At 55.2% G+C, this 24,853-nt stretch overlaps 3 protein-coding genes across 6 annotated transcripts; all 3 read right to left on the bottom strand.

Moving 5' to 3' along the window:
* Window positions 1-258: 258 nt before the first annotated feature.
* On the bottom strand, window positions 259-2,186 carry ADM5 (adrenomedullin 5 (putative)). Its single transcript, XM_012754392.3, is given in 5 exon segments — window positions 259-403; window positions 406-456; window positions 459-627; window positions 630-726; window positions 932-2,186. Coding segments are annotated over 5 exon segments (513 nt in total). The 5' UTR covers window positions 1,006-2,186; the 3' UTR covers window positions 259-281.
* Window positions 2,187-2,443: 257 nt separating this feature from the next.
* Window positions 2,444-12,617, bottom strand: PRMT1 (protein arginine methyltransferase 1). Of its 4 annotated transcripts, XM_012754389.2 has the most exons (11): window positions 12,481-12,582; window positions 10,208-10,261; window positions 9,548-9,649; window positions 8,684-8,839; window positions 8,498-8,561; window positions 6,781-6,923; window positions 5,936-6,023; window positions 5,741-5,856; window positions 4,738-4,888; window positions 4,008-4,129; window positions 2,444-2,737 (listed from the first exon to the last, which is right to left on the bottom strand). In XM_012754389.2, the coding sequence occupies exons 1-11, from the start codon at window positions 12,514-12,516 to the stop codon at window positions 2,654-2,656; spliced, it is 1,116 nt and encodes a 371-aa protein (XP_012609843.1). In that variant the 5' UTR covers window positions 12,517-12,582; the 3' UTR covers window positions 2,444-2,653. The 4 variants fall into 4 exon arrangements, with proteins under 4 accessions (XP_012609843.1, XP_012609844.1, XP_020139068.1 ...); XM_012754390.2 differs by lacking the exon at window positions 10,208-10,261 and having other exon boundaries at window positions 12,481-12,617; XM_020283479.2 differs by lacking the exons at window positions 10,208-10,261; window positions 12,481-12,582 and adding an exon at window positions 9,897-9,988.
* Window positions 12,618-18,181: 5,564 nt separating this feature from the next.
* On the bottom strand, window positions 18,182-24,844 carry BCL2L12 (BCL2 like 12). The gene is made up of 7 exons (XM_012754386.2): window positions 24,718-24,844; window positions 23,984-24,098; window positions 23,630-23,772; window positions 22,715-22,801; window positions 22,537-22,628; window positions 21,526-21,798; window positions 18,182-18,398 (listed from the first exon to the last, which is right to left on the bottom strand). The coding sequence occupies exons 2-7, from the start codon at window positions 24,088-24,090 to the stop codon at window positions 18,348-18,350; spliced, it is 753 nt and encodes a 250-aa protein (XP_012609840.2). The 5' UTR covers window positions 24,091-24,098; window positions 24,718-24,844; the 3' UTR covers window positions 18,182-18,347.
* Between the last annotated feature and the right edge of the window lie 9 nt (window positions 24,845-24,853).

Here is a 24,853-nt window from a genome sequence, read left to right as displayed (position 1 = left end):
GCAACGTCACGCGGAGGGTGCAGGAGCGAATCTCAGTAGTCCCTTCTCGCTGGGGAGGGAGGGACGGTGCTCTGGGCCCCGCCGCCCACCGGACCCACCCGCGGAAGGCGCGCGGATTGAGCTGGCGCGACGGGGGCGCTCAGCGGCAAGTTAGACAGTCGGAGGGACTTCCGCGAGGGAGAAGGAGCGTGGATAAAGGAGAGGGAGAGTGTTAGAGACTGGCCCAGATTGAGAGGCTGAAAGGGTCAGACAGGCAGAGACTGAAACGCACAACTCTTGATTTATTCGCCTCGGGGCGCCAGTATTCTTCGTCCAGGCTGGGTCCGTGTGCCCCTGGGTCCAGCCCAGTCACAGGCAGGGGAGGGGGTGAGGAGGACAGTCTCAGAGGGTGGAGTTAGGGGGAAAACTGGGGTAGTAACTCCAGTACACAGATGGGCAAACTGAAGCCAGGCAAGGAGACATGCCCGAGGTCACCCAGCGATCCGGGCGCTCCGCTGCACCCCCTGCCGCAGGCGGTGGCCCTGGAGATGGAGCAGGGCTTTCGCCTCGCGCCGCCGCCGGCGCCCGTAGCCGTGGGGGTCCTGGGGCTTGCGGCTGGCCTTCCCCGAGGGCTCCTTGGTGGAGGCAGAGCGGAGCCAGTATATCATCTCCGGCAGGCGGTGCGTCTGGCACGTGCCCAGGGAACATAGGCGCCCGCGGTGCTGGGCGACCTGCTGCCGGGGCCGCCTGGGGAGGGAGCGTGGGGGAAGACCGCGTTCGAGCAGAGTCGAGAAAGGAGGCGTGGTGGGGAAGGGCACCCAGAACTCCCGAGACCAGCGGGGCGCGCTCACAGATCTGCCCATTCCACAGACGCGGAAGACCCTGACCGGAAGAGGGCGCGCTCCCCTGAGGGTCTCTTTCCCGTCCTGTCCCCGCTGCCCTGGCCTCTCACCTGCCCGCGGAGTCCGGGTCCCCTTGGGCGGAGATGGCGAGGAGCATCGTCAGGACGAGGATGCGGGCGGTCATCGCGGGCAAGGCGGGTCACGATCAGCGAACCGGCAGGTGAAGTGGCCCCTCCGGGGTGCAGCCCCGCCCCCTCCCCGTGCCTAGGTTCTCTTCCTTCCCAGCGAGGACTCAGGGCCAGTCCCCACTTCCCAGACGGGAAAAACTGAGGCCAAGTCTACGAGTCGAAGAGGCCACACCACGCCAGAGGGTCAGGATTTGAACCTAGATCCCCCGCCTCCTGCACCGCAGCTCAGAGCCCTCACTAGGTGTGCGCGTCACACCACCGCTGGCTGTGTCCCGGGAGGACTCGGGAGACCCGACCCCTTTAAGGCGTCTGGAAATGGGGCGGGGCGATGACACCTCTAGGTGGCGACAAAGCGGGACTTCCAGGAAAAAGGCGTGGGGGCGGAAAAGCCCTGGGCCCCAGTGTACTGCGACCTCACCCTCACCCTTTCAGGGAGCCACTCTCTATATACACCGTGGGAAAGCTTGGAGTCTCGGGGACCAGGAGACTTCCAGAAAAAGGGTTGGGCAACGTGGGGCCAGTGCAGACAGGGCCAGCTGGGGAGTTTGTTAAAGGGAGACCGGGCACTAGCAGTGTCCCATCCTGGGAAAGGAGGAAGAGGTTTAACAGGTGCCAGCTGGCCGAGGGCTTGGGATGTACCAGATCAGGTGTAGCCAGGGCCATAAAAAGGCAGGGATGGTGTGCTGGGTCACCCAGGTCATGTGGACAGTGTTCTGGGGGCCAGGGCCTCCATGCACAGGTGCTGGCAGTGGAAGGGCAGGGGCAGACCCCAGGCCAGCAGCACAGGTGGGATGGGGAGCATCGAGAGGCTGGTCAGCAGGGCCTCAACGTCCACATCTGTAAAGTGGGCAGGCCTTGCTGCCGCGACACTGCACCTCCCATCAGCCTCCATGGAGGGCAACTCCCTGTCCCCAAGCTCTAGGCCATGCTGGGGGAGTAGGCAGCGACACCCTCCATGACTCAGTTTCCCCAGCTGCAGAGGGCCGGTCACCACTCATTGCCAGCTGGCCTTGGAGGGTCCTGGACAGGAAAAAACAGCCAGGGAGAGGAACAATGTGAGGGTTGGGAGGAGGCGGGAGACGGTCTTCTGGGAAACTTGAGGGCCCAGCTGTGCTGGGAATCCACCCCCACCCCCACCCAGCCCGGCAGGGCAGCTGGCGGTGCAGGACCCTGGTCTCAGAGGGGAAGGGCACACCCCAGGAGAGGGATAAGGGGAAGAGTTTGGACAAAGACCCTGAGCGAGAACTGTGGAGGGCAGAGACCCCCAAGGAGAGACCAAGGGGAGTGAGGGAAGTAGAGATGGAGGGGGCAGGGGGACCCAGTACTGCAGCCACCATCGTGCCCCAAGTCTGGTCCTCCTGGCTGCTCAGGCTCGCATCTCAGCCCTGAGAAGGGAACCCTAACCCCACTTTGCCCCCAGGAAGCCGAGCCGGGTCCCAGCTGAGGATTTATTGGCGTAAATGCAACCATATAAAAACATAAGTTATGAAAAACACAGTCACGATGTGCCCCCCATCCCCCCAGCCCAGGCCCCTAAAACCCCCTTCTGTAGGAGGGAGGGAGAGGAAGGGGGAACCCCGAAACCGCCTCAGAACGCCGCAGCCCCTGGGCCCTGCAGGGCGGGCCTGGACGGCCGGCGCCGCCTCAGCGCATCCGGTAGTCAGTGGAGCAGGACAGCTCGCACAGCTGGCCCTTGAAATCCAGGTCGATGGTGAAGTCCAGGTCCCGCTGTGGGGAGAGGACGGGCATGAGGACCAGGACCTCCAAGGGGCAGGCAGGAGGTGGCGGCAGAGGGGTTGCAGGCCCTGTGTCAAGGCACTGTCCCCAACACCCAGCTAGATCCTGCTTCTGCTCACCTCTGCGCTGACGACCCCAGCTGCCCGTCCCACCCCCAGCATCTGCCCTGCACCCTGACTCAAGTGACAGCTGCATGTGGACGTCTTCAAATCCACTTGGTCCCCAGCCAAACTGGCCCCCTTGAGGGCAGAGCCCAGCTGTCTCCTGCATCACCAGATCGTCCCCATGAAGGCCATTCCCATCAGCAAAGCAGTTATTTCTTCCTTTCTTTTATAAAAATCAAGCCTCTCAAGCCCACTTCCTTCTCCAGCAAGGCTCTGCAGAGAGCTCAACGGTCCCAGCCCACCGTCTCCACTCCCCCCAAGCTTCCTGGAAGCCCCCCACCCCAAGCACGTGGCACATAGGAAGGCCAGCGCAGTCACCAATGGCCCCATTGTCATTGTGGCCAGGTCAGTGTTCCCTGGGGGGTGACCCGTGGCTGTGGGTAGTTTACCAGCATCCTCGGCCTCTGCCCGCCAGATGCCTGGAGCCCCCTTGTCCAGGCGTGCCGCCACACTGCCTCCTGACAGTGGCAAACAGCTTTGTGGGGGCAGCAAAATCACCCCTGGTTCAGATGTGCTGGTTTGTTTAACTGGTTCTCGTCTCCCTGGGTCAGAACTCGGGTGCACCCTGGGCCCCCCCCAGGGCCCTTGTGCCATCGCCAGCCACGCCCCCCGCATGCAATCTCCAGCCTGCACTGCTCCCCAACTCCGGGCCTTTCATCCTGCCGCCCCCCTGCATCTCCCCGGAACCCCTGTATCAGGTGACGGCAGCTCCGTCCTGCCAGGTGCTTCGGAGGAGAAAGGAAAAAACCAAACCAAACCAAACCCGTCCTTTCCTCTCTCAAGCCACACAGGGGCTGAGGTCCCGTCACTCTACCCAGGGCTGGCTCTCACCCTGAAGCCCACCCCCACCCATGCCGACACCTGCCTGCCCTGCTCCCAGCTCCAGGGGTCACCTCCAAATGCCACGTGCCCTGTCACCCTATCACCATTCTGCCTGTTTAGCATCAGGCCAAGCAGGGCTTTGGCCTGGGCCCCCAGGCCTGGCTCCCAGTAGATGCGCAATAAAATCCTGTGTATGTAGGCGTAGGGCTAAGGGACCCCAGGACCGGCAGAGGCGCTCCCCCAGGGCCCTCCCCCCCAGCTCCCCCGGGCCTCACGTTGTTCTTGGCATTGGGTCGCATGCCAATGGTGCCGAAGATCTCCTCGCCGGTCTTCACCGTCAGGTAGTCCTCCATGTAGAACACCGTCTGCTTCCAGTGCGTGTACGGGGACTCGGGGCCTGCGGGCGGGCACGGCTCAGCCAGGCCTAGACCTGCTCCCCTGCCCCAGGCCCGGCCTCACCCTCGGAGATAGGGGCTGGGCCAGCAGTTCATGGGTGAGGAAACTGAGGCACAGCACTCTCAGGTCACTTGCCCAAAGCCATGTGGCTATTAAAAGGCAGGGCGTGGCCGGTCTTGGTGGCTCGCTCCTGTAACCCTAGCACTCTGCGAGGCCGAGGCGGGCGGATCGATCAAGGTCAGGAGTTTGAAACCAGCCTGAGCAAGAGTGAGACCCCCGTCTCTACTATAAATAGAAAGAAATTAATTGGCCAACTAAAAATATATAGAAAAAATTAGCCAGGCGGGGAGACTGAGGCAGGAGGATTGCTTAAGCCCAGGAGATTGAGGTTGCTGTGAGCTAGGCTGACGCCATGGCACTCTAGCCCGGGCAACAGAGTGAGACTGTCTCAAAAAAAAAAAAAAAAAAAAAAAGGGCAGGACTGGTGTGCAAACATGTGTGTCCCCACGGCTCTCTCTACCTGTTTCTGTCACTACCCCCTCATCGTCCCTGAACCCCGCCAGCCTCTCCTCTGGGTGGGCGCCCCCAGCCGCCTGCGCGGCGCCTCACTGGTGGAGAAGCCGGTCCTCTTGTGGCAGCGCGTGAACTCGATGTTGAAGTAGGCCACTAGGGCGTGCACGTAGTCGTTCCGCTTCACTTGGAGGCAGAAGGGGGAAGTGAAGGTCAGGTCTTCCACCTTGACGGTGTAGATGTCCACCTCCTGTGGGACAGGCCCCGTGAGCCCACGCCTGGGAGCGTCCCCAGCGTCACCCCCTGCCACCCCCCTGTGTTCGCTTGCCCGGCCCGGGAGCCCACTCTCCTCCGGCCTGTGACCACGCTGTCCCCTTCCCTCTGGTCTTCCCTCGCTGGCCTGAGGCCCCAGAGCTCCTGATTTATCTCTCACCCACCTGTCCCAGTCCCTGCCATCCAGTCTGGGGTGCCGTGTTGGATCCTTCGCTCCCTTCTCTCCTGCACCCAAACCCGGCCCGGGCAGCTCCACCCTAACTGCGTCCACCACCCACCCACTCCCTCCTGCTGCCCGGCCAGACCGCCTGGCACCTGCAGCGGCTCCAGCGGGGCTCCCTGCTCGGCCCTTCTCGACGCATCAGCCAATATAACAAGCAGACCGTGTCAAACGGTGACATAAGTCCCTCCCTGCGGCCCCCCACCATGCGCTCTCAGAAGGGGGGTCCCCACCTTCCTGTGTCCTTTCCTTCACTCCATAATCCTCCCCTACACCAACCCCTCCTGCCCCCTGGCTCTGATGACCGCACACATCCCAGTTCACTGTCACCATGTGAGTATGGATCTTTGGCTGACGCCTTTGGGCACACCTTCTAGAGGACCAGCCCCCTGGGGCAGGGCCAGCCCGTCTTGCTCACTGCTGTGTCCCAGAGCCCAAGGCCAAGCAGAGCCTGAAAAGATTCTTAAGGACAAAGTGCCTGCTATGGGCCTCTAGCGCCACCTCTAGGTGACATGTCAGTTTCCAACACTCTGGGCCCTGTGGTGAGGGGATGGCCCTTTGGTTCCAGCCCTGGGGGTGCCCTGGCCAGGCCCAGGCCCAGGCCCTCACCTTTATGAGGCAGGCATTGGTGACCAGTTGCTTGGGGTCCACCACGTCCACCAGGGGCTCCTTGATGGCCACGTCTTTGATGCAAGACATGTCAAAGCCGTACACGTTCTCCCACCCTGGAGAGGCAGGAGGGGGCAGGTGAGCCTGCAGCAGCCGGGCGGGGCCCCACCCGCAGCTCCCCAGGTGCGCGCTCACAGTGGATCTTGTAGTCTTTGTACTGCCGGTCCTCGATGGCTGTCACATACAGTGTGGCTCGGTCTGGGAAGATGAGGCCGTCAGGCGCCTGCAGAGGGCAAGGGCATCAAGACCTTGGCAACACTGCCCCCCCCCGAACCTGGCCTCTTTCTGCCCACTCTGCTCCCGCCCTCATCTAAGCCCAGGTAATCTCCTACCTGGACTCCGCAATGGTCCAGGCTTCTGCCTGCATCCCCTTGTCTATTCCCCACACAGCCCGCAGAGGGCGCTCAGGGGCACCTAAGTCAGACTCTCCCTAGCTCCTCTGAGAGGGAGAGCAAAGCCTCATGGGGGCTCATAGAGCCCTACAAGCTCTGTACATGCCCAACCAGCCCTCACCTCGTTGGCTATCCCAGACCCTAGACTCCACCCTGGCCTCCCTGATGCTCCACATACAGCACGTGCATTTCTGCCTCAGGACCTTTGCACTGGCTGTCTTCTCTACCCAGAACTTTCTTCTCCCCAGATCCATTGCAGCTCCTTCCTATCCTTCACCAGGTCTCAATCACCTCTCCCCCTGGGTGGCCTGCTCAGAGATGAGCCCCTGGGACCATCCTATCCCTTTGCCCAGCTATGGTCTTCTCCTCATCTCCTTGTCACTGCTTGGCTTCCAGGACCTGTCATACCCACTTTGGGCTGTCAGCCTCCCAGTACCTGCGCAGTCAACCCCCATGTTAAGTCCTCTCTGTGGGAAGTACCTAACATGGCTCATTTTGTCTGGACCTTGACAGACAACACACTCAACACACAGCCACCAGGCCTCAGCCTGCGTGATCTGCAGCCGCCCGCCCTGCCAGGGCCCTCACCAGCCACTTGTCTCGGGCGTACAGCACGGTGTTGAGCATGGACTCGTAGAAGAGGCAGTAGCCCATCCACTCGCTGATGATGATGTCCACCTTCTCCACCGGGAGCTCCACCTCCTCCACCTTCCCCTTGATGATGGTCACCACTGTGGGCGGACAGGGGCAGCCACCATCAACCCTGGGAGGTCAGCAGCCTGGGGCCCCACTTGCCGCAGCCCTGGTCTTTTTTTTGGGGGGGGGGGGACAGAGTCTCACTCTGTTGCCCAGGCTAGAGTGAGTGCCGTGGCATCAGCCTAGCTCACAGCAACCTCAAACTCCTGGCCTTAAGCGATCCTCCTGCCTAGGCCTCCTAAGTAGCTGGGACTATAGGCATGTGCCACCATGCCCTGCTAATTTTTTTCTATATATTTTTAGTTTTCCAGCTAATTTCTATTTCTTTTAGTAGAGACGGGGTCTTGCTCTTGCTCAGGCTGGTCTCAAACTCCTGAGCTCAAGCGATCCGCCTGCCTTGGCCTCCCAGAGTGTTGGGATTACAGGTGCGAGCCGCCGTGCCTGGCCAACCCTGGCCCTTGAAAGCAAGGGCCGGGCCAGATTTGGGTGTCTTCACAGCACTCTGTGAGCTGAAGCTCCACCCTCTTAACTCTATTTTCAAATTCATATATCACTCTGGACACTTTTGAGGCAGGAGCAGAAATTTTATGTGGACTGGGCATCACTGGGGTAGGTTTGATGTAACAAGTAACAGCACGGTCACATTCTCAAAACATCTAACAAGTAAGATGGACACAGAGGGATTTACAGGGGAAATTACATGACAGTTGGAATTTGCTTCAAATGGGGAGATTTCATAAAGCTGAGTAATGAGCATTTGTGGATTTATTACAACAGTCTCTTAAAAATAATCACTGCAGTTCCCAGAAGGCCATACATCTGGAAAACCTACCACCTTCCCAAGTCCTCTACCTTCTTCCACCTTGCTGGTGGGAACTCAAGGGCAATTTGACAACAGCTGTCAAACTTACTAACTCGAGTTTTTGACCTGAGCAATCGATCCACTTTTACAAATTCACCTTGCAGATATTCTAGTTTGTGTGTCAAATGACATTATGTGCAGGGTTGGGGGAGGGTGGAAGAAAATTTCAGAGCGGCTTAAATGTCCATTAGCAGGAGACTGGCTAAAAAAGCCACGGTGTGTACACGTGATGGCAGTCATCAAAAATATCATGATGCCTCAAAATCTGGAAAGGTGTTTAACTACATGGCAAGCAGGTGAAAAAAGCAAAGGGCAAGAGACTTGTGTGAAATGCTATCGGCAAAAAAATCAGCCACGTGAATGTAAAAACTTATACATATATACGGGCTTGTAGGTACTGAGTTCTCTGGAAGGTGGTGCTGGCTAAACGCAGAGGAGAGCAGCTGAGAGGCGGATGGGAGACTTCTCACTGCGGGCCCTCGTCAGTCACCCACATGACTATTATTCATTCAAGAAATGAGAGAGCACTTCTTGCCCTAATTTTAAGACTGAAGCCTTAAACTTGTGACTTCTGACACTTGGATTCTCAGGCTGCCAACAGCCCAGAAGACCATGGGGGAGGCACAGCTGGATCATAGCTGGTCCATCAGTGTCCCCTGTCCCCCCCCCACTCCCTTGCCACAGGTCCTGGGGAAGCTGGGAATCGCCCACTCCATTTCCACAAACCCATTCTCTTTCTGGGCTCACCGTGGTCTAACTTGTTGGCTTTGACGATCTTCACCGCGTAATCAGAAATACTGGAACACTCGATCTGAGGGCCCAGGAAGAAAGGAGAGTGAGACCCCCCCAGTCTCGTCCTCAGCGGCCACCCTCCTCGGCCCAGTCCCCTCTCTACCCTCCAGGCTCAGGCCCACCTGGCCACCCAGGACTCACCCCGATGACCTTACGGGCCCCGGCCTTGGCAGCGAACATGCACAGGATCCCCGTGCCTGAGCCCACGTCCAGTACCACCTTGTCTTTGAAGAGGTGCCGGTTGTGGAACATGGAGTTACGGTACGTGAGGGTACGCACCTCATCCTTCAGCATCTCCTGGGGACAGAGGCACAAGGCACCATGAGAGGGGCCACAGTCCCCGCTGAAAAACAGGTGCCCTGGCCTCCAACACACAGACGGTTTGGAGGACCACAGCTCGGCCCTCCCACTTCCCTTCCATGCACCTCGATTTCTCTAGCTGTAAAATCAGATTTGATGGACTAAATTCCCATCTGAGCCAGATTCTACCATTGCCACTGAAGCCCTGTTAATTCTTGGCTTTTAAAAGTCCTCAGTGACTTAATGCCACTGAACTGTACACTTTTAACCGCAATTTTATGAAAAAGGCCTCAGGGAAACAAAACATTCCTTAGAATGCCACCCCAGCTGCATTCTGGGACCTCACTTTCCTCAGTCAAAAGGGTCCAGAAGCTGTCAGGGCAAGAGCAAGCTGGGACACAGTCCCAGCGCTGGTCGCTAGAGGGCGGCAGAGACCAGCAGGCCCCGCCTGGCTGCGGGCTGAGGTCTCAGGTGCGCAAGCGCAATCCCACCGCAGCCTTCAGCGAGGGGGCCCCCCCAAAGCACCAGGCTAACCTCGGTCTCCAAGGCAACGGCTGGGAGAAGTGACCCTGGGTGTGCATGGCAGAAGGAAAGCCTGCTGCCAGGGAAAGCAGTGCGCATGCGCATGCGTAGGGACTTAAGTTCCACCCCCTCCCCAACATTTAACCCCTAGATTCACGGGCCTTGGGAACCATCCACACTTACCTCGTGGATGCCAAAGTGGGCGTAGGAGTCAAAGTAGTAATCTTTGGACGTCATGTCCTCGGCATTGGGTTTCTCACTGCTTTCTGCCTGGCCGCAGGAAACCTGGGAGGGGGCCGATGGGAGCATGGGTCAAATTTGGCGGCTCCCCACAGCCTCTTAAGCCTTCAGGTCCCTACTTTATCCCTGAAGAGTAGTACAGATCCCCCCAAAGCATAACATGACAAGCCTACAGCCCCCACCTGCCATCTTGCCTCCCCCAGGAGCCCCAAAACCTAACCCCATTTTCCACTTCCAGGACCCCCCCAAAGTACCATCCAGGGAAGCACCCCGATACCTCAGCCACGCCTACCATCTCTCCAGTCTCTCTGCCCCCGTCTCTAGCTCAGCCCACAGCTGGGGAGGGGAGGGGAAGCAGAACTGGGGCAGACACAGGGCAGGGCAAAGGGGGCTGGAGACGGAGTTAAGGAAGTAGACACTGGGGAGGCCAGATGGGGGCCGTGGACCTGAAGGGATTTGTAATGAGTGTTTTGCAGCATGGGGTAAACTGGTTTGAAGCAAGAGGGACATGGTTAGACTTCTAGAAAGGGCCAGATGTGTGGCAAGATATATTTATGTGGGTGGAGGTGGGGGTTGGGAGGGGTCTCACAAAAGGATATTTACTTCTTCAAGAGGCGGCTGGAGGCTCATCCCATTAGCCAAGGTGGCTACAAAATTCTAGGAGAGAGTAACAGGGAGAAAGGATTAGCTAATGGGAGTGGCTGGGGAGGGCCGGGCGGTGGGGCCTGAGCTCTTGGGGCAGTGGGTTTCCAGCAGTTTTCCTTTTCCTTGGTGGGGAGTGGGGGCAGAGGAGACAGGTGATGAGGCAGGGCTGCTTGAGAAAGGGAGGGGAGGAGTTGGGGAGACAAGGGGGTCTCCTAACTCAGCTGTAGCTGGAGAGATGGTGGCCAGCCCCCACGCTGCCCTACTCTGGCCAGGCAGCTGACCACACACACCTCCCCCATCCAGGCCAGAGGAACTGGCACTGGCCGGGCACACAGGCACCGCCAGCTGTCGCTCCCCCTCATCACCTAATCCCCCCAGATTAGGTGACACTTCCTAACACACACCCTACCCATGAGGGAGGGCCTGGCAGGGTATGCCCCCAGGGCATCTGCCAGTTCTGCAAACCAGTCTCTCATCTGAGGGGATTTCAGAAAAGAGGAGTGGCCCACAGGCACTCCCACCAGAGCCAGTACCACAGCCCCTGGCTCCTGACCTGCACTCAGGAGCCCCAGACAAAACGAGATGGAACCAACCTCAGCACTTATCACCCTCTATCCAGGAAGCTAGAGGCCCAGGGAGGATGGCCAGTTTCTGGACCCTCTTAAGAAAGTGAGGGCTCCAGAATGAGGCTTGGTGAGTCAGAGCCCATGGCCCCCATTCGGACACCCATCCCAGGCCCTGAAGACCCCCAGGTGTGAGGCCAAGCCTGAGGCAGCCTCTGGGGAAGATGTTTCCTCCACCCTAAGAGCCAAGAGAGTGGTGTGTGTGTGTGTGGGGGGTCACTCTGCCCCCAGTGGCATGCATCTTGGGAACTGCCCACCCCCTCCAGACAACGTTACCGGGTAAGGGGTGGAAGGACAGAGGCCCCATCCGATTACATCTCTTCTAGATGTGACCACTTTCCAAGGCTCCAAGAAGAGCAAAGTCTCAGGCAATGACCCACTGGGCTCCAAGCACCCTCCCCGCAATTGCCCCAAGCCAGTGAGGACGCCTGTACGGAGGGCGGCTGGGGAGGGGATTTCCCACTGGGACCCATTTCTCAGTACCACTGATGCCACCACCAGACAAGCCAGCCCAAAAGGGCATGAAACGCAAAACCGAAAACCTCCCCTACACGGCTGCACAAGAACCACTGCGAACGATTTCAGACTCCCAGGCTCAGAACCCCCCTCCCCACAGAGCTGCAGAGAGGGGAGGTCATCTCTCATCCTCACAAAGGCCCGAGAGAGAAAAGGCTCCACTGGACAGTAAAGGCCACAGCCTGAGCACATCCCATCACAACTCCTTCCCAGCAGACATGCCCTCCCTCCGCCGGCCTGGGAGAGATCCAACAGGGAGGTGGGCTTAGGGACACGCCCCATGAAAAAGATGTCCCTCCCACACATCCAGAAATGGCCACAAGGGGGTGCACGGCGCCTTATTGGGAAGGATCTCCTCCATCTAGATGACCCACCACCACCCAAAGGGAGGTCACAGGGGCATGCCCCATCCCCCCGCAACTCCTAGAGCCCCGGGCGGGGGTGGGGAGAATTCAAGGACAGGAAAGGGTGGTGGAAGACCAATTCTTCATCCTCCTCCACTCCCAAACCCAGAGTGCACAGAGCCTAGACCGATGCCCCAGCAGATCCCCCGGGACCTTAGAAGCGGGTTGTGAAGGATTGAGAAGCACTGCCCCTCCCAAGACACTCTTCTCTTCATCGTGGAGGGCCCCAGGGAAATTCCACCCGGTGTGTCCCGGATCCCCGGGAACAGAGCTGGGGCCTTCAGGGGGAGGGTCGGAGCCCCCCCCACCGCCAGGCGGCGATCCCCCAGTCGGGGGCGGGGCCTTTGTCCGGCACGTGGAGCCCGCCGGGCCACCGGGCTCGGCACACCCCCTCCCCACCCACCGCGCCGTGGCCACGTGGGGGCCTGGCCGGAAGCGCCCCCAGCCCTCATCTACGTAAGAGGAGGGATGAAACACCTTCAGCTAGGCCGGATGCCGAAGGCCCCCGAAAGCTAGGGAGCCCCCACCTCAAACGATATCCCTGGATCCGGAGCGTGCGGCGCCCCCTCCGTGTGGCTGGGGGCCATCAGCCCTAATTCGCCGACTTAGAGCCCTTCCCCCACGACGGAGACATAAAACACCGACCCCGAAGCCGGCCCCCGACCCCGTAGGGGCTCCAGACACTTACCTCCATGATGCAGTTCGCGGGCTCGGCTGCCGCCATCTTCACCCGCACCTACTCCTCCTCCGGCCGTCCAGACCCCCCTTTCTCCTCACTCCCCCGGACCCCTTTATAGCGGAGTGTCCACGGCCCGCCTACCGCAACCCCGCCAGAAGATTTCATTGGTAGTGGAGGCGGCACGTCTGAGAATACCGTCTAGCAATTGGCTCAAGAAGACGCCCGTCAAAGGTCAGAGGTTTGCCCAGGCTGGTGTTCAGGGTCCCGCCCCCTCAAGTCGACCAGGATGGGGACAACTGCCCGTCTATTGCAAAAAGCGCCACTGATGATTGGGTAAAATCAACCAGGAGTGCCCGCCCCTTTCCTCCAGCACCGCCTCAAAGCTTCCCGGCGGGCTCCGCGCTAAGCGGACGTCTTGAAACAGAGCTGTCCATCACCAAAACGACCCGCCTTTTAATCGCTGCTATTGGTTTAGCCAAAACGTGACGTCACTAGGCCTTTGGCCAGCCCCCGCCAAGCGGCTGGCCTCAAGGAGAACGCGGCAATTGGCCCACGGGTTGCAGGAACGCAGGGCTTTAGGCACCAGCGATTGGCTCAAAGGAACTAGCGCTCCTCGTCCCTTCGGTGGATTCTCCCGGCCTCGGAGGGGAGTTTGGAAGAACAAGGGAGCCTGTGCCCATTTACCTGGGGGAAAAACTGAAGCAGTGAGAGGCTCAGAGAGAGGGCGGGCTTATCTGGGGTCCTGAAACAAGTCAGGAGTAGGAGTCAGCCGTCAATACATTTAATCCCCAGCCCTGTGTACAACTGTTCCAAGTTTTTTATTTTTTTTAATTTAAATTTTTTTTTTTTTGAGACACTCTCACTCTGTTGCCCGGGCCGGAGTGCCGTGGCGTCAGCCTAGCTCACAGCAACCTCAAACTCCTGGGCTCAAGCAATCCTCCTGCCTCAGCCTCCTGAGTAGCCGCGACTACAGGCATGCGCCACCATGCCCGAATAATTTTTTTTTAAATATTTTTAGTTGGCCAATTAATTTCTTTCTATTTTTAGTAGAGACAGCGTCTCCCTCAGGCTGTTTTCAGAACTCCTGACGTTGAGCGATCCTCCCTCCTCGGCCTCCCAAAGTGCTAGGATTACAGGCGTGAGCCACCGCCCCCGGCCTCCAAGTTTTCAAAACCCATCAATTGGTCGCCGGGTGCTGTGGCTCACGCCTGTAATCCCTGTAATCCTAGCACTCTGGGAGGCCGAGGCAGGCAGATCGCTCGAGGTCAGGAGTTCGAAACCAGCCTGAGCAAGAGCGAGACCCCCGTCTCTACTATAAATAGAAAGAAATTAATTGGCCAACTAATATATATAGAAAAAATTAGCCGGGCATGGTGGCGCATGCCTGTAGTCCCAGCTACTCAGGAGGCTGAGGCAGGAGGATTGCTTGAGCCCAGGAGTTTGAGGTTGCTGTGAGCTAGGCTGACCCCAAGGCACTCACTCTAGCCTGGGCAACAGAGTGAGACTCTGTCTCAAAAAAAAAACAAACAAACCATCAATCTAGATCTCAGGCCACCTGGCTTTTGTAGAAGTCCCTTCCCCTGCCAGAAGGCCCACCTCTCTTTGTCTGGCTTAATCTTATATGTCCGTCTGGGCGCAGTTTAGAGGCAGCCACTTCCAGGAAGCTTTCCGTGATCTACAGGAAGATCCCAGTTGAACGAAGATGAATGCAAAAGGCGGACTTTGTGGACCCTGCCTCTTCTTTCTCCTTTCGCACTCTGTCCTCAGTTCAAACCTCTCTGCAGTCCCTGAATGAGCGCGCTCTGTTGTCCCCTGGCCTCTGCACAGGCTGTGTTCCTTGGCATACTTCCTTCCTGGCAAACTCCTAATAGTGTAGGATTTCCAGTATAACTGCTTTATTAGTTCTCTGCCTGCCCCTCCTCTCTGTCCCCCAGGTCCATCACACCCACCAGCCCTGGCATCCTATCTTCTTCTGGGTCTCCAAGTTGGTACAGTCCCACCTCCCACCCAGTCACCAACCAGACCATTGGGCCTCCCCTCCCACCGCCTGTCAGTCCCCTGACCTGTCCCTCCTGAACCAGCAGCCCAGACTCCCTCCCCACCTCTAAGCCTCCAGTCTTCCCCTGCAGTCCCCCACCCTGTGGGTCCTCAGAGCTGACCTGGCCCCTTCTCTGCTCAGAGCCTTCCTGTGGCTTCCCAGTACGCTCGGGACAAAGTCCGAGCCCCTCAGCCAAGTGTTTGTTGTCCCATCACTGATGCTTTATGATCCCTACCTGGTTCTCTGGGACCACCACACTTTTGTGCCACTATATAGGCCCTTCCCCTCTTCTCACTAACTTTTCCTTAGCTTCAGACAAGTTCTGTATCTGTGGCCGATTTAGCTCATGCTGACTGCTTGTTAGGTGCCAGCCACTCTTCTAAGAGTTTTAAATCAATTACCACATTTAATTCCCCCCCCCAAGCAACCTACTGCTGAACATACTATTTTCACTTCCATTTCACAGATGAGAAGATTGAGGCACAGAGAGGTAAAGTGACTTGGCCAGGGTTACACAATGAGTAAGTGGCTGAGCTGGGTGTTGATCCCAGCAAGTCTAACAAAACATCGTTTTTAATTTTTTTTTAAACCCACTTTATTAAAAATATAATTTACAGGCTGGGCTCGGTGGCTCACACCTATAATCCTAGCACTAAGGTAACAAAGTGAGACTCTGCCTCAAAAAAAAAAATATATATATATATAATTTACATATGACAATATGCACACAATTAAGTATAATTTGATGAGATTGGTACATATACCTGTGTAACCACCATCAGACTCAACTCATAGAGTGTATCACCCTAAAAAGTTCTCTCATGACTCTTTCCACTTGATACCTCCCCTCAACCTCTGAAGCACTTTTTTTTTTTTTTTTTTGAGACAGAGTCCCGCTTTGTTGCCCAGGCTAGAGTGAGTGTTGTGGGGTCAGCCTCCCTCACAGCAACCTCAAACTCCTGGGCTCAAGCGATCCTCCTGCCTCAGCCTCCCGAGTAGCTGGGACTACAGGCATGCGCCACCATGCCCGGCTAATTTTTTCTATATATGTTAGTTGGCCAATTAATTTCTTTCTATTTATAGTAGAGATGGGGTCTTGCTCTTGCTCAGGCTGGTTTCGAACTCCTGACCTTGAGCAATCCGCCCGCCTCAGCCTCCCACAATGTTAGGATTACAGGCGTGAGCACCTCGCCCAGCCTGAAGCACTTTTCTTGTTCAGATTGTCACATAAATGGAGTCATACAGTCCGTCCCCAATGCACAGGGCACATCATACGCACCTTCTTGTGCGTAGGAACACTTGCCGGCATTTCAGCTCTGTGCTTGGGGGCCATTTGAACAGTGAAATCACCAACCAAAAGCTAAAAAATTTTTTAAATGTGGCACTCAATAGACCAAGAAAAGGACATTTGTTTATTGTATGAGAACTGACACAAGAGCACCTCAGCTGCACATCAGGAAACTCAGTTTTTTTTGCAGCTCTGTGTATAAGCATTCCCTGGAAGGACTGTGAAAGCATTGTATTGATTTTGGGGTTACAAATAAATTTCAACAAATAGGTGCATTCCCAAGTACAGAAACTGCAAATAATGAGGATCAACTGCAATTGGTTTATTTTTGTGATCCTGTACGTTTGATTCATTGTAAGCATTTATAAACATTATTCCAGGCTAGGTGCAGTGGCTCACACTTGTAATCCTAGAACTTTGCGAGAACAAAGCAGGAGGAATGCTAGAGCTCAGGAGTTCAAGACCAGCTTGGGCAACATAGTGAGACCCGGTCTCTAAAAAAAAAAATAATTATCTGTGTTTGGTAGTTGCGTGCCTATAGTCCTCCCATCTACTTGGGAGGCTGAGGCCAGAGGATCTTTTGAGTTCAGGAGTTCAAGGTTGCAGTGAGCTGTGATAACACCACTGCCCTCCAGCGTGGGTGACAGAGCAAGACCTAGTCTCTTCTTTTTTTCGTTTTTTTTTAATTTGAGACAAAGTCTCACTGTGTTGCCCAGACTAGAGTGCCGTGGCATCAGCCTCAAACTCTTGGGCTCAAGCGAACCTCCTGCCTCAGCCTCCTTAGTAGCTGGGACTACAGGCATGTGCCACCATGCCTGGCTAATTTTTTTCTGTTTTTAGTTGTTTGGCTAATTTCTTTCTATTTATAGTAGAAAGACCTAGTCTCTTAAAAACAAACAAATAGGCCTGGTGTGGTAGCTCATGCCTGTAATCCTAGCACTCTGGGAGGCCAAGGTGGGCGGATTGCTCGAGGTCAGGAGTTCAAAACCAGCCTGAGCAAGAGCGAGACCCTGTCTCTACTATAAATAGAAATAAATTAATTGGCCAACTAATATATATAGAAAAAATTAGCCGGGCATGGTGGCGCATGCCTGTAGTCCCAGCTACTAGGGAGGCTGAGGCAGTAGGATTGTTAAGCCCAGGAGTTTGAGGTTGCTGTGAGCTAGGCTGACGCCACGGCACTCACTCTAGCCTGGGCGACAAAGTGAGACTCTGTCTCAAAACAAAAAAAACCCAAACAAACAAATAGGGCCAGGCTGGTGGCTCAGGCCTGTAATTCTAGCCCTCTGGGAGGCTGAGGTGGGAGGATCGCTCAAGGTTAGGAGTTTGAAACCAGCCTGAGCAAGAGCCAGACCTGGTCTCTACTAAATATAGAGAGAAATTAATTGATCAACTAAAATTATATAGAAAAAATTAGCTGGGGACATGCTGGTAGTCCCAGCTACTCGGAAGGCTGAGGCAGGAGGATCACCTGAGCCCAGGAGTTTGAGGTTGCTGTGAGCTAGGCTGACACCACGGCACTCACTCTAGCCTGGCCAACAGGGGAGAAAAAAAAGACTCTGTCTCAATCAATCAATCAATAAACAAACAGGCCGGGCGTGATGGCTCAGGCCTGTAATCCTAGCACTCTGGGAGGCCAAGGTAGACTCATAGTTTGAGCTCAGGAGTTGGAGACCAGCCTTAGGAAGTGCAAGACCCTGACTCTACTAAAAAAATAGCAATTAGCTTGACAACTTAAAAAAAAAAAACCATATATATATATAAAACTAGCCAGGCATGGTGGCACATGCCTGTAGTCCCAGCTACTCAGGAGGCTGAAGCAGCAAGATTGCTTGAGCCCAGGAGTTTGAGGGTGCTGTGAGCTAGGCTGACGCCACAGCAAGCACGCTAGCCCGAGCAACAGAGTGAGACTGTCTCAAACAAACAAACAAACAAACCACATTATGCTGTGAACAGAGATATGGCCCTAAATTAGGGACAGACCACTAGTCTACAGGAAGATGAGGAGAAAGCAGCAAAAAAGCCTTGGAAGTAGCAGTGGGAGGAGAAAAACAAGAAGAGGGTGGTGTCCCAGATGCCTGTGAAGAAAGACTGTAACTTTATTCTGGAACTGGCTGAAAAGACTCCATGGCTCATCAATGCAGGATTAGCAGGAATAATCAAATTGTGCAACAGGAGAAAAAACAATTTTCTGGAATCATATTTACAGTTATCTTCAAATATGTTATATATCCAGGTGACAGGCTCTTCTTAGGATTCCAAATAAATATCTCTCAAATGAATGAACTTGTTCTTTCCTCAATTTATAAGCCATAGACATCTCTGAACCAAATCTCCTCTACTTACAACTTAAGTTCTTGAGTGAAAGAACAAACAATTAAATACTTTCAAAAGTTTTTAATATGAAAAATTTTAAACAACTTCTTTTTGGTAAAAACAAAAAGAGTAGGGCAGCCACCCTCCCCCACCCCCAGCCCTGAGGGGAACAAGAAGGCACACAAGAGGGCAGGGACATGAGGTCCGATCTTGTAGCAGCTTCTGAGGAAGATCTCAGTCCAACGGTAAGTTCAAGTCCACGGGCGAAACGGCCAGGATGCCCTCCTGGAGGGGAAAAGTGGCAGAGCTCTGTGAGCAGGACAGGTGTCTTCTACCCACAGCCATGCTCCCATTGGCCCAGGGACATTGGAGACAGGGGATGGCAAAGAACCAGAGGAGGGAGGGGTACCGACACCTAGAGAAGGGGACAGAGACCCACATTAGAAGGGGATAGGAATTGGAGGAGAAAGACGAAAGACGGGGGGGGGGGGGCAGGGGATCAGAGCATTGGAAGAGGGCGGACAGAGATTGAGAGAATGGAGAATGGGGGACAAAGACTCAGGAACGGGGAACAGAGCCCTGCCATTTTAATGATAAAGAGCCATGGCTTTGTGTCCAAATCCTGATTCCAGGATTTTCCCTCTCAGCCCCCAGAAGAAGAGGATAATAACAAAACCCCACGAGGCCGTTGTGAGGTTTAAATGAGATCATTCCGTTGACATCGTCACCAAGGATGAGGCCCCCTGGGAATACTGCCCCCAGCTGACCTGTTATCACTCCTATTAAAAATAACAATTTTACAAATAAATGAGCTTCTCTGGGCTGGGCATGGTGGCTCATGCCTGTAATCCTAGCTCTCTGGGAGGCCGAGGCGGGCGGATTCCTCGAGGTCAGGAGTTCGAAACCAGCCTGAGCAAGAGCGAGACCCCATCTCTACTATAAATAGAAAGAAATTAATTGGCCAACTAATATATATATAAAAATTAGCCAGGCATGGTGGCGCATGCCTGTAATCCCAGCTACTTGGGAGGCTGAGGCAGAAGGATTGCTTGAGCCAGGAGATTGAGGTTGCTGTGAGCTAGGCTGACGCCATGGCACTCATTCTAGCCTAGGCAACAAAGCGAGACTCTGTCTCAAAATAGATAAATAAATAAATGAGCTTCTCTGCTGAGCTCATACCATCTGGTCCCCTCAACATTTGCTTTGAGGTCTGAAAGGCATCTCCCTCCTTTTTAAAAAAATTTTTGAAACAAGGTCTCTATTGCCCAGGCTAGAGTGCAATGATATCAGCCTAGCTCACAGTGACTTTAAACTTCTGGGTTTAAGCGATCCTCCTGCCTCAGCCTCTCAGGCAGCTGGGACTACAGGTGCACACCACACAAGGCTAATTTTCTATATTTTGTAGAGATGGGGTCTTACTATTGCCCAGGCTCATCTTGAGCTCCAGGCCTCAAGCAATCCTTCTGCCTCAGCCTCCCAAAGTGTTAGGATTACAGGCTTGAGCCACCAAACCCAGCTAGCATCTCCCTCTTAACTGGACCACGTCTGATCATCTCTGACTTCCTCAAACTTGCTACCCCCACAATCCCCACCCCCACCCCAAAGCCCTCCTTCTTTCCCATCTCAGGGACCTCAGATGTAGCCCTGCAACTGCTCAAGCCAGCGTCTTTTTTTTTTTTTTAGACAGAGTCTCACTTTGTAGCTCAGGCTAGAGTGCAGTGGTTGGTGTCAGCATAGCTCACAGCAACCTCAAACTCCTGGGCTCAAGCGATCCTCCTGCCTCAGCCTCCTTAGTAGCTGGGACTACAGGCATGTACCACCACACCTGGCTAACTTTTTCTATGTTTAGTAGAGACAGGGTGTTGTTCTTGCTCATGCTGGTCTTGATCTCCAGAGGTTAAGTGATCCTCTTGCCTCAGCCTCCCAGAGTACTAGGATTACAAGCGTGAGCCACCACACCTGGCCTTTACCTAGAAATTAAATCCAGAATCCTCTACTGACCCCCCAGGTTGGTCTGATTCACTCAGATCTCCCTGAGCTCCCTATTTCCGCCCTGGCCCCCACTGTCTGCTCCCCACACAGCCGCCAGGAGGCGCCTGTTAACACCTAAATCAGTTCAAGTCCCTATGCTGCTTAGAGACCTTGGTCGACTTAAAGTCCAAGTTCTCATGACGGCCATGAGGCCCTACATGCCAGGGCCATTTCTCCTCTCATTCCGGCTGGCTCACAGTGCTCCAGCCCCCACTGGCCTCCTCAAACACACCCAGCCAGCGCCTGCCAGGGAAGCCCTGGTTCCATTCCTGGCATGTGTCCTCACACTGCATCCCAGGGCCACCCAGGAGGCAGGTGAGATGGTGCCTATTGGACTATAGGGACAAGTGGTGCTCAGGGAGATGGGGACAGCAGCCAAGCCACACAGCCAGCACGCTGGAGCCCACCCCAAGCCTGCGACCGGCAGTGGAGATAAAGTAGTGAGTAAAAAGAAGGGAAGACTCCTTGGTCTTCTTTTTTTTTTTTTAATTTATTTTTCAATTTTTTTAATTTTTTAGAGACAGAGTCTCACTTTGTTGCCCAGGCTAGAGTGAGTGCCGTGGCATCAGCCTAGCTCACAGCAACCTCAATCTCCTGGGCTCAAGTGACCCTCCTGCCTCAGCCTCCGAGTAGCTGGGACTACAGGCATGGGCCACCATGCCCGGCTAATTTTTTGTATGTATATTTTTAGTTGGTCAATTAATTTCTTTCTATTTTTAGTAGAGACAGGGTCTCGCTCAGGCTGGTTTTGAACTCCTGACCTCGAGCAATCCGCCGGCCTCGGCCTCCCAGAGTGCTAGGATTACAGGCGGGAGCCACCACTCCCAGCCAACTCCTTAGTCTTCTAATACGTTAAGAGTCAGCAGAAACCAACAAACAAAAACAAATAAGAAAATAAGTAAAACAAGGCCATGCTGCCATCTGTTAGAAGGCGCAGAGTGCTACAGAAGGGAAAGTAAAGCAGGGCAGTGGGTGGGAGGTGTGGAGGTGGCTGTGACTGTAAATGGGGACCAGGGAAGGCCTCACTGAGGGGGATACCAGAGCAGAAGGAGCACAGGAAGCGAAGCAGGGGGTTCCCGGGGAAGGACATCCTCCCGGCAGGCATCACTAGAGGGGCAGGGACAACCCTTTGAGGTAGCGCTACCACTGTCTTCTACACTCATCTTACAACTGTTAGTGAATACCAGTGATTTAAGCCAGGCACAGTGTCTGCACTCATCGCTGCAGTGCCTGGTGTACAGTGGGTGCTCAACACAGCACGAATGGACAGCAGAGCTGGGACAACACCTGAGGTCTGAAAGGCAACCTAAGAAGCCCCCAGCCCCCGTCCATCATATCACGGTTGGATTAAGTGAGGCCCGGAGAGGCTTCTGAGGCTCACCCAGCCCCCGTGGGCCTGGATCCAAGGCGCGAAGCTGTGCACGTGCTCCACGCTGAGTCCTGCCAGGGTGCCCCCCAGCCCGGCCACGCGCCGGCTCAGCTCCATGGCCAGAGCCAGGCGGGCCAGGGGCTCTGGGGAAGGTGGCGGCGGCCCAGGACATGCGCGACTTGGATGAGAGCTGCCCTGACGGCTGGAAAACAGCTCCACTAGGCGGGCGAAAGAGCCAGTGGACAGGCGGACCAGTTTGTTGCGCAGGGCGGGGTCGGAGGCCAGCTGTGGGGCGGGGAGGGGAAGAGAGGCAAGGTCCGTGTCAGCCAATAGGTGACTTGGAGGCGTGGTTTCCCCATTCAAGGCAACTCTAAATACTAAACCTCTAAAGCCATCACATCAGCCAATCACAAGCCAGACTCTATGGTCTCGGCCAAACTACTCCTAGGACAGCAGCCTAGAACCTGAGCCTCTAAGCCACGCCCCTGCTGTGGCCTCAACAGCCAATCAGGGCCAAGCTCTATGTCCCTACTAGGTTTCCCCACTTGGAGACTCTGGAGCAAGGCTAGGGTCTACAACCTTGCCCTCTACCATATAATTAATATTATAGAACCATGTACTTTGCCCCAACTCCCAAGCCAACCAGGTTCCAGGACAAGGTCATAAGCCATGCTTCCTCTGCCAGTCTATTTTCCCTACATTCTAAGACTTGTCCCTGCCATGATCAGTGAGATTTCAGACACTCTCCCACCCCCACATTCATTCCTTTACTTCCCCAATTTGGCCCAGTCTCTCCTAGATCGTGTTTTTGATGGTCACATCCTGTGCATTTAGGCCACGCCCCTCTAACAAAAGGATAGTACTACACTGACCATAACCCTGTCACTCAATCCTTTATTGAAGCCTTGTCCCACCTCTCCACCTCTGACCATCCAAAGAAAACGCAGATCCAGCTTGTGATCTCAGTGGCCCACCGTCCCAAAACTACTATACTCGATAAGGTCTAGAACAGGTGCCCATCACCTTCTGGTTGATGACTTCTGCCTCCTCCTCCAGCAAAGCCACCAGCCTCCGAAGCAGGGCTTCCTTCTCCGTGGGTGGGGGACCCTGTAATTCTGGAAGCAGAAAAGAATTTGACTGGGGGCAGAACCCTGACTACCCTCTTATCCCCGTCCTTGTCCAGGGCTCCCCTGCACCTCACCAGGGCTAGGTGGAGATTTCAGTTGCTCTTGGACCAGCTGTTCCAGTCGCTGGGCCACCAGGGCATAGAAGTCTGGAGTAGCTGGGCCTGGGGTGAAAAGAGTTAATCATGGGTCTCCAAGACATCAGGAACTTATGGATTCTCTCCATCTCCCAACTACCTTGCCATGCAGCAGTGATTTCTAAGCAAGCAAACTTGGTACAAAAAACAAAAAGAAAAGCCAAAACCCTTGTACTTTCCCCTTTATCATATCCCCAAACTGGACTTAGAACGTTAGAGTCAAACTGGACCTCGAAGATTATCTCATCCAAGGAAGGCAACCACAAGACATTCCTGCTATTATCACCCCATCACTGGGCCATTGCAGCCACCACCAATTGATCACAGCACTCCCCTCCCCAAGCTGTGAACTGCTTTTCAAGCTAGCAGTCCCAGCAGCCATTTTTAGTCTATCCGGGTTCACATATGAGAGGAAACCTGTTGGTCACTCTTGATCAAGTCCAATGCCCTCCCCACCAATTCCTACTCTGCTAATGAAAAACAGGGGAGCAGGGAAGAGAAAAAATTTTTCCCAGAGTCATACAACCAAAACAGCCAGGGAGTTGTGATTGAAAAGTAGGTCTCCTGCCTTTCTATTAGGAGTACTCATGGCTACAAAAGTCTTAGGGGCAGGAAAGCATGTATGAAAAGAGAGAAATAACAACCTGGTAGAAAGGGACCAAATGCCTTCCAAAGGGCAACCCACAGAATTGACACAGATAGAAATCTAACTTGGGGATAGCAGAGGGGAGAGAACAGGATGGTGAGGGTTAGTGTTGAAGACCCCACACAGATACCTCCTAGCTGAGTGATCTTAAACTAGCACCTTATCCTATGCCCTGCCAGTTTTACAAGTGATCTAAGGAAATCTCTTACCAGGCTCTGAACCATAGCAGGGTCGGAGGGGCAGGGAGCAAGGCCGAGGGGACTCAGGGGGAACTGCTCCTCGCCCCAGGGGGCAGGGAAGACATCTTCGAAGGCGACTCAGGAAGTCTGTGGGCTCCTCTCGGGCAGAGCTCCTGGGGAGGAGGACCTCAGACAGTGATCCCAGAGACCCCCTGTAAACAGTTCCTGTCCCACCCCCACCCCTCTGAGAACCTCTCTTTGCAATCCCAGGGACAGAGAATAGAGCCAGATATAAAGAGGAGACAGGTTGAGACCAGGAGCAAGAGTCAGAGAGGGCCCCACACCAAATGCATGCACATGGGGGAGAAAGGCAACTCCTCTTACCTGGGTGGGGTTGCAACGGGGGACCCGGCAGCTTCACCTCGATTTAGAAAAGCAGCCAGGACCCTCAGCGTGTCATCTCGGGGCCCCAGCTCTTCCGAGCCTGCCATGGAGGCACCTGTGAGAGAGGGGGCTTGGGGCTGGACTCTAGGGTTCAGCAGAAAGTGGAGGATTGGAGGCCAGGACTTGTGAATCCCAAGAAAGGTAGGTGCTGAGGGCCTGGACTCCTGGGTCCTTTGGAGAGCTGGGGCCTGAGGGCTCAGACTCTTGAGTCCCCAGACAGAAAAGGAATGAGAAATAAGACTCCTTGATCCTAGGAAAAGAGGGAGATGGGGGGCCAGATTCGTGGGTCTAAAGAAGAAGGGGGCTGGGGTCCTGGACTCCTTGGTATGAGAGAGAAGAGGACTAGAGCCCCAGACTCATGGATCCTCGAAGGAGAAGGGGTCTTGGGGTGCCGACTCCTGGATTGTGAAGGAGGCATATGCCAAACTTCTGAAGCTCTTGAAGCATGGGGAACTACTAATCCCAGCAAACTTCACAGCTAATATTCCCCTTTGGTTGTGCTTGTTGGCCGCGCAGGCTGCTGGGAGGTGTAGTTCCAACTATCCGACTCAGGCTGGAATCCTGGGGACCCTGGACGCTTGGATGTCGGAGAAGCAGGAATGGGGTGCCAGCTCCTGGTTCCTGGACCCCTCTTCTTCCCTCCTCTCCCCAGCCTTCGCCCACACTCTGCTCACCTGACCTGGGGCCCCGCCGCCGCCGCCTCCTCCACCCGCTCCTTCACTCGTACAAACTTTTCTTTAGTAGTTAGACTTTCCCGCGCCTGCGCACTGAGCCGGTTTTGTAACCGCCCCAACGTAGGAGGGGCGGGGC

This window comes from Microcebus murinus, chromosome 16 (genome assembly GCF_040939455.1).
Source record: "Microcebus murinus isolate Inina chromosome 16, M.murinus_Inina_mat1.0, whole genome shotgun sequence".
NCBI classification, from domain to species: domain Eukaryota; kingdom Metazoa; phylum Chordata; class Mammalia; order Primates; family Cheirogaleidae; genus Microcebus; species Microcebus murinus.
Note: the sequence above shows the minus strand (reverse complement) of the source record. Positions and strands in the feature narration are given on the sequence as shown.

Excerpts from the sequence above, each read along its gene's own strand:
- PRMT1 (XM_012754389.2), bottom strand. The coding sequence starts at position 12,516 with ATGGCGGCAGCCGAGCCCGCGAACTGCATCATGGAG. Across the intron at positions 6,024-6,780 it reads ACGCCCGAGACAAGTGGCTG|GCGCCTGACGGCCTCATCTT; the intron begins GTGAGGGCCCTG and ends TGCCCTCTGCAG. Across the intron at positions 5,857-5,935 it reads CAAAGACTACAAGATCCACT|GGTGGGAGAACGTGTACGGC; the intron begins GTGAGCGCGCAC and ends CTGCCTCTCCAG.
- BCL2L12 (XM_012754386.2), bottom strand. The coding sequence starts at position 24,090 with ATGGCAGGCTCGGAAGAGCTGGGGCCCCGAGATGACACGCTGAGGGTC. Across the intron at positions 22,629-22,714 it reads GAAATCTCCACCTAGCCCTG|AATTACAGGGTCCCCCACCC; the intron begins GTGAGGTGCAGG and ends TTCTGCTTCCAG. Across the intron at positions 18,399-21,525 it reads TCCAGGCCCACGGGGGCTGG|GAGGGCATCCTGGCCGTTTC; the intron begins GTGAGCCTCAGA and ends TTTCCCCTCCAG.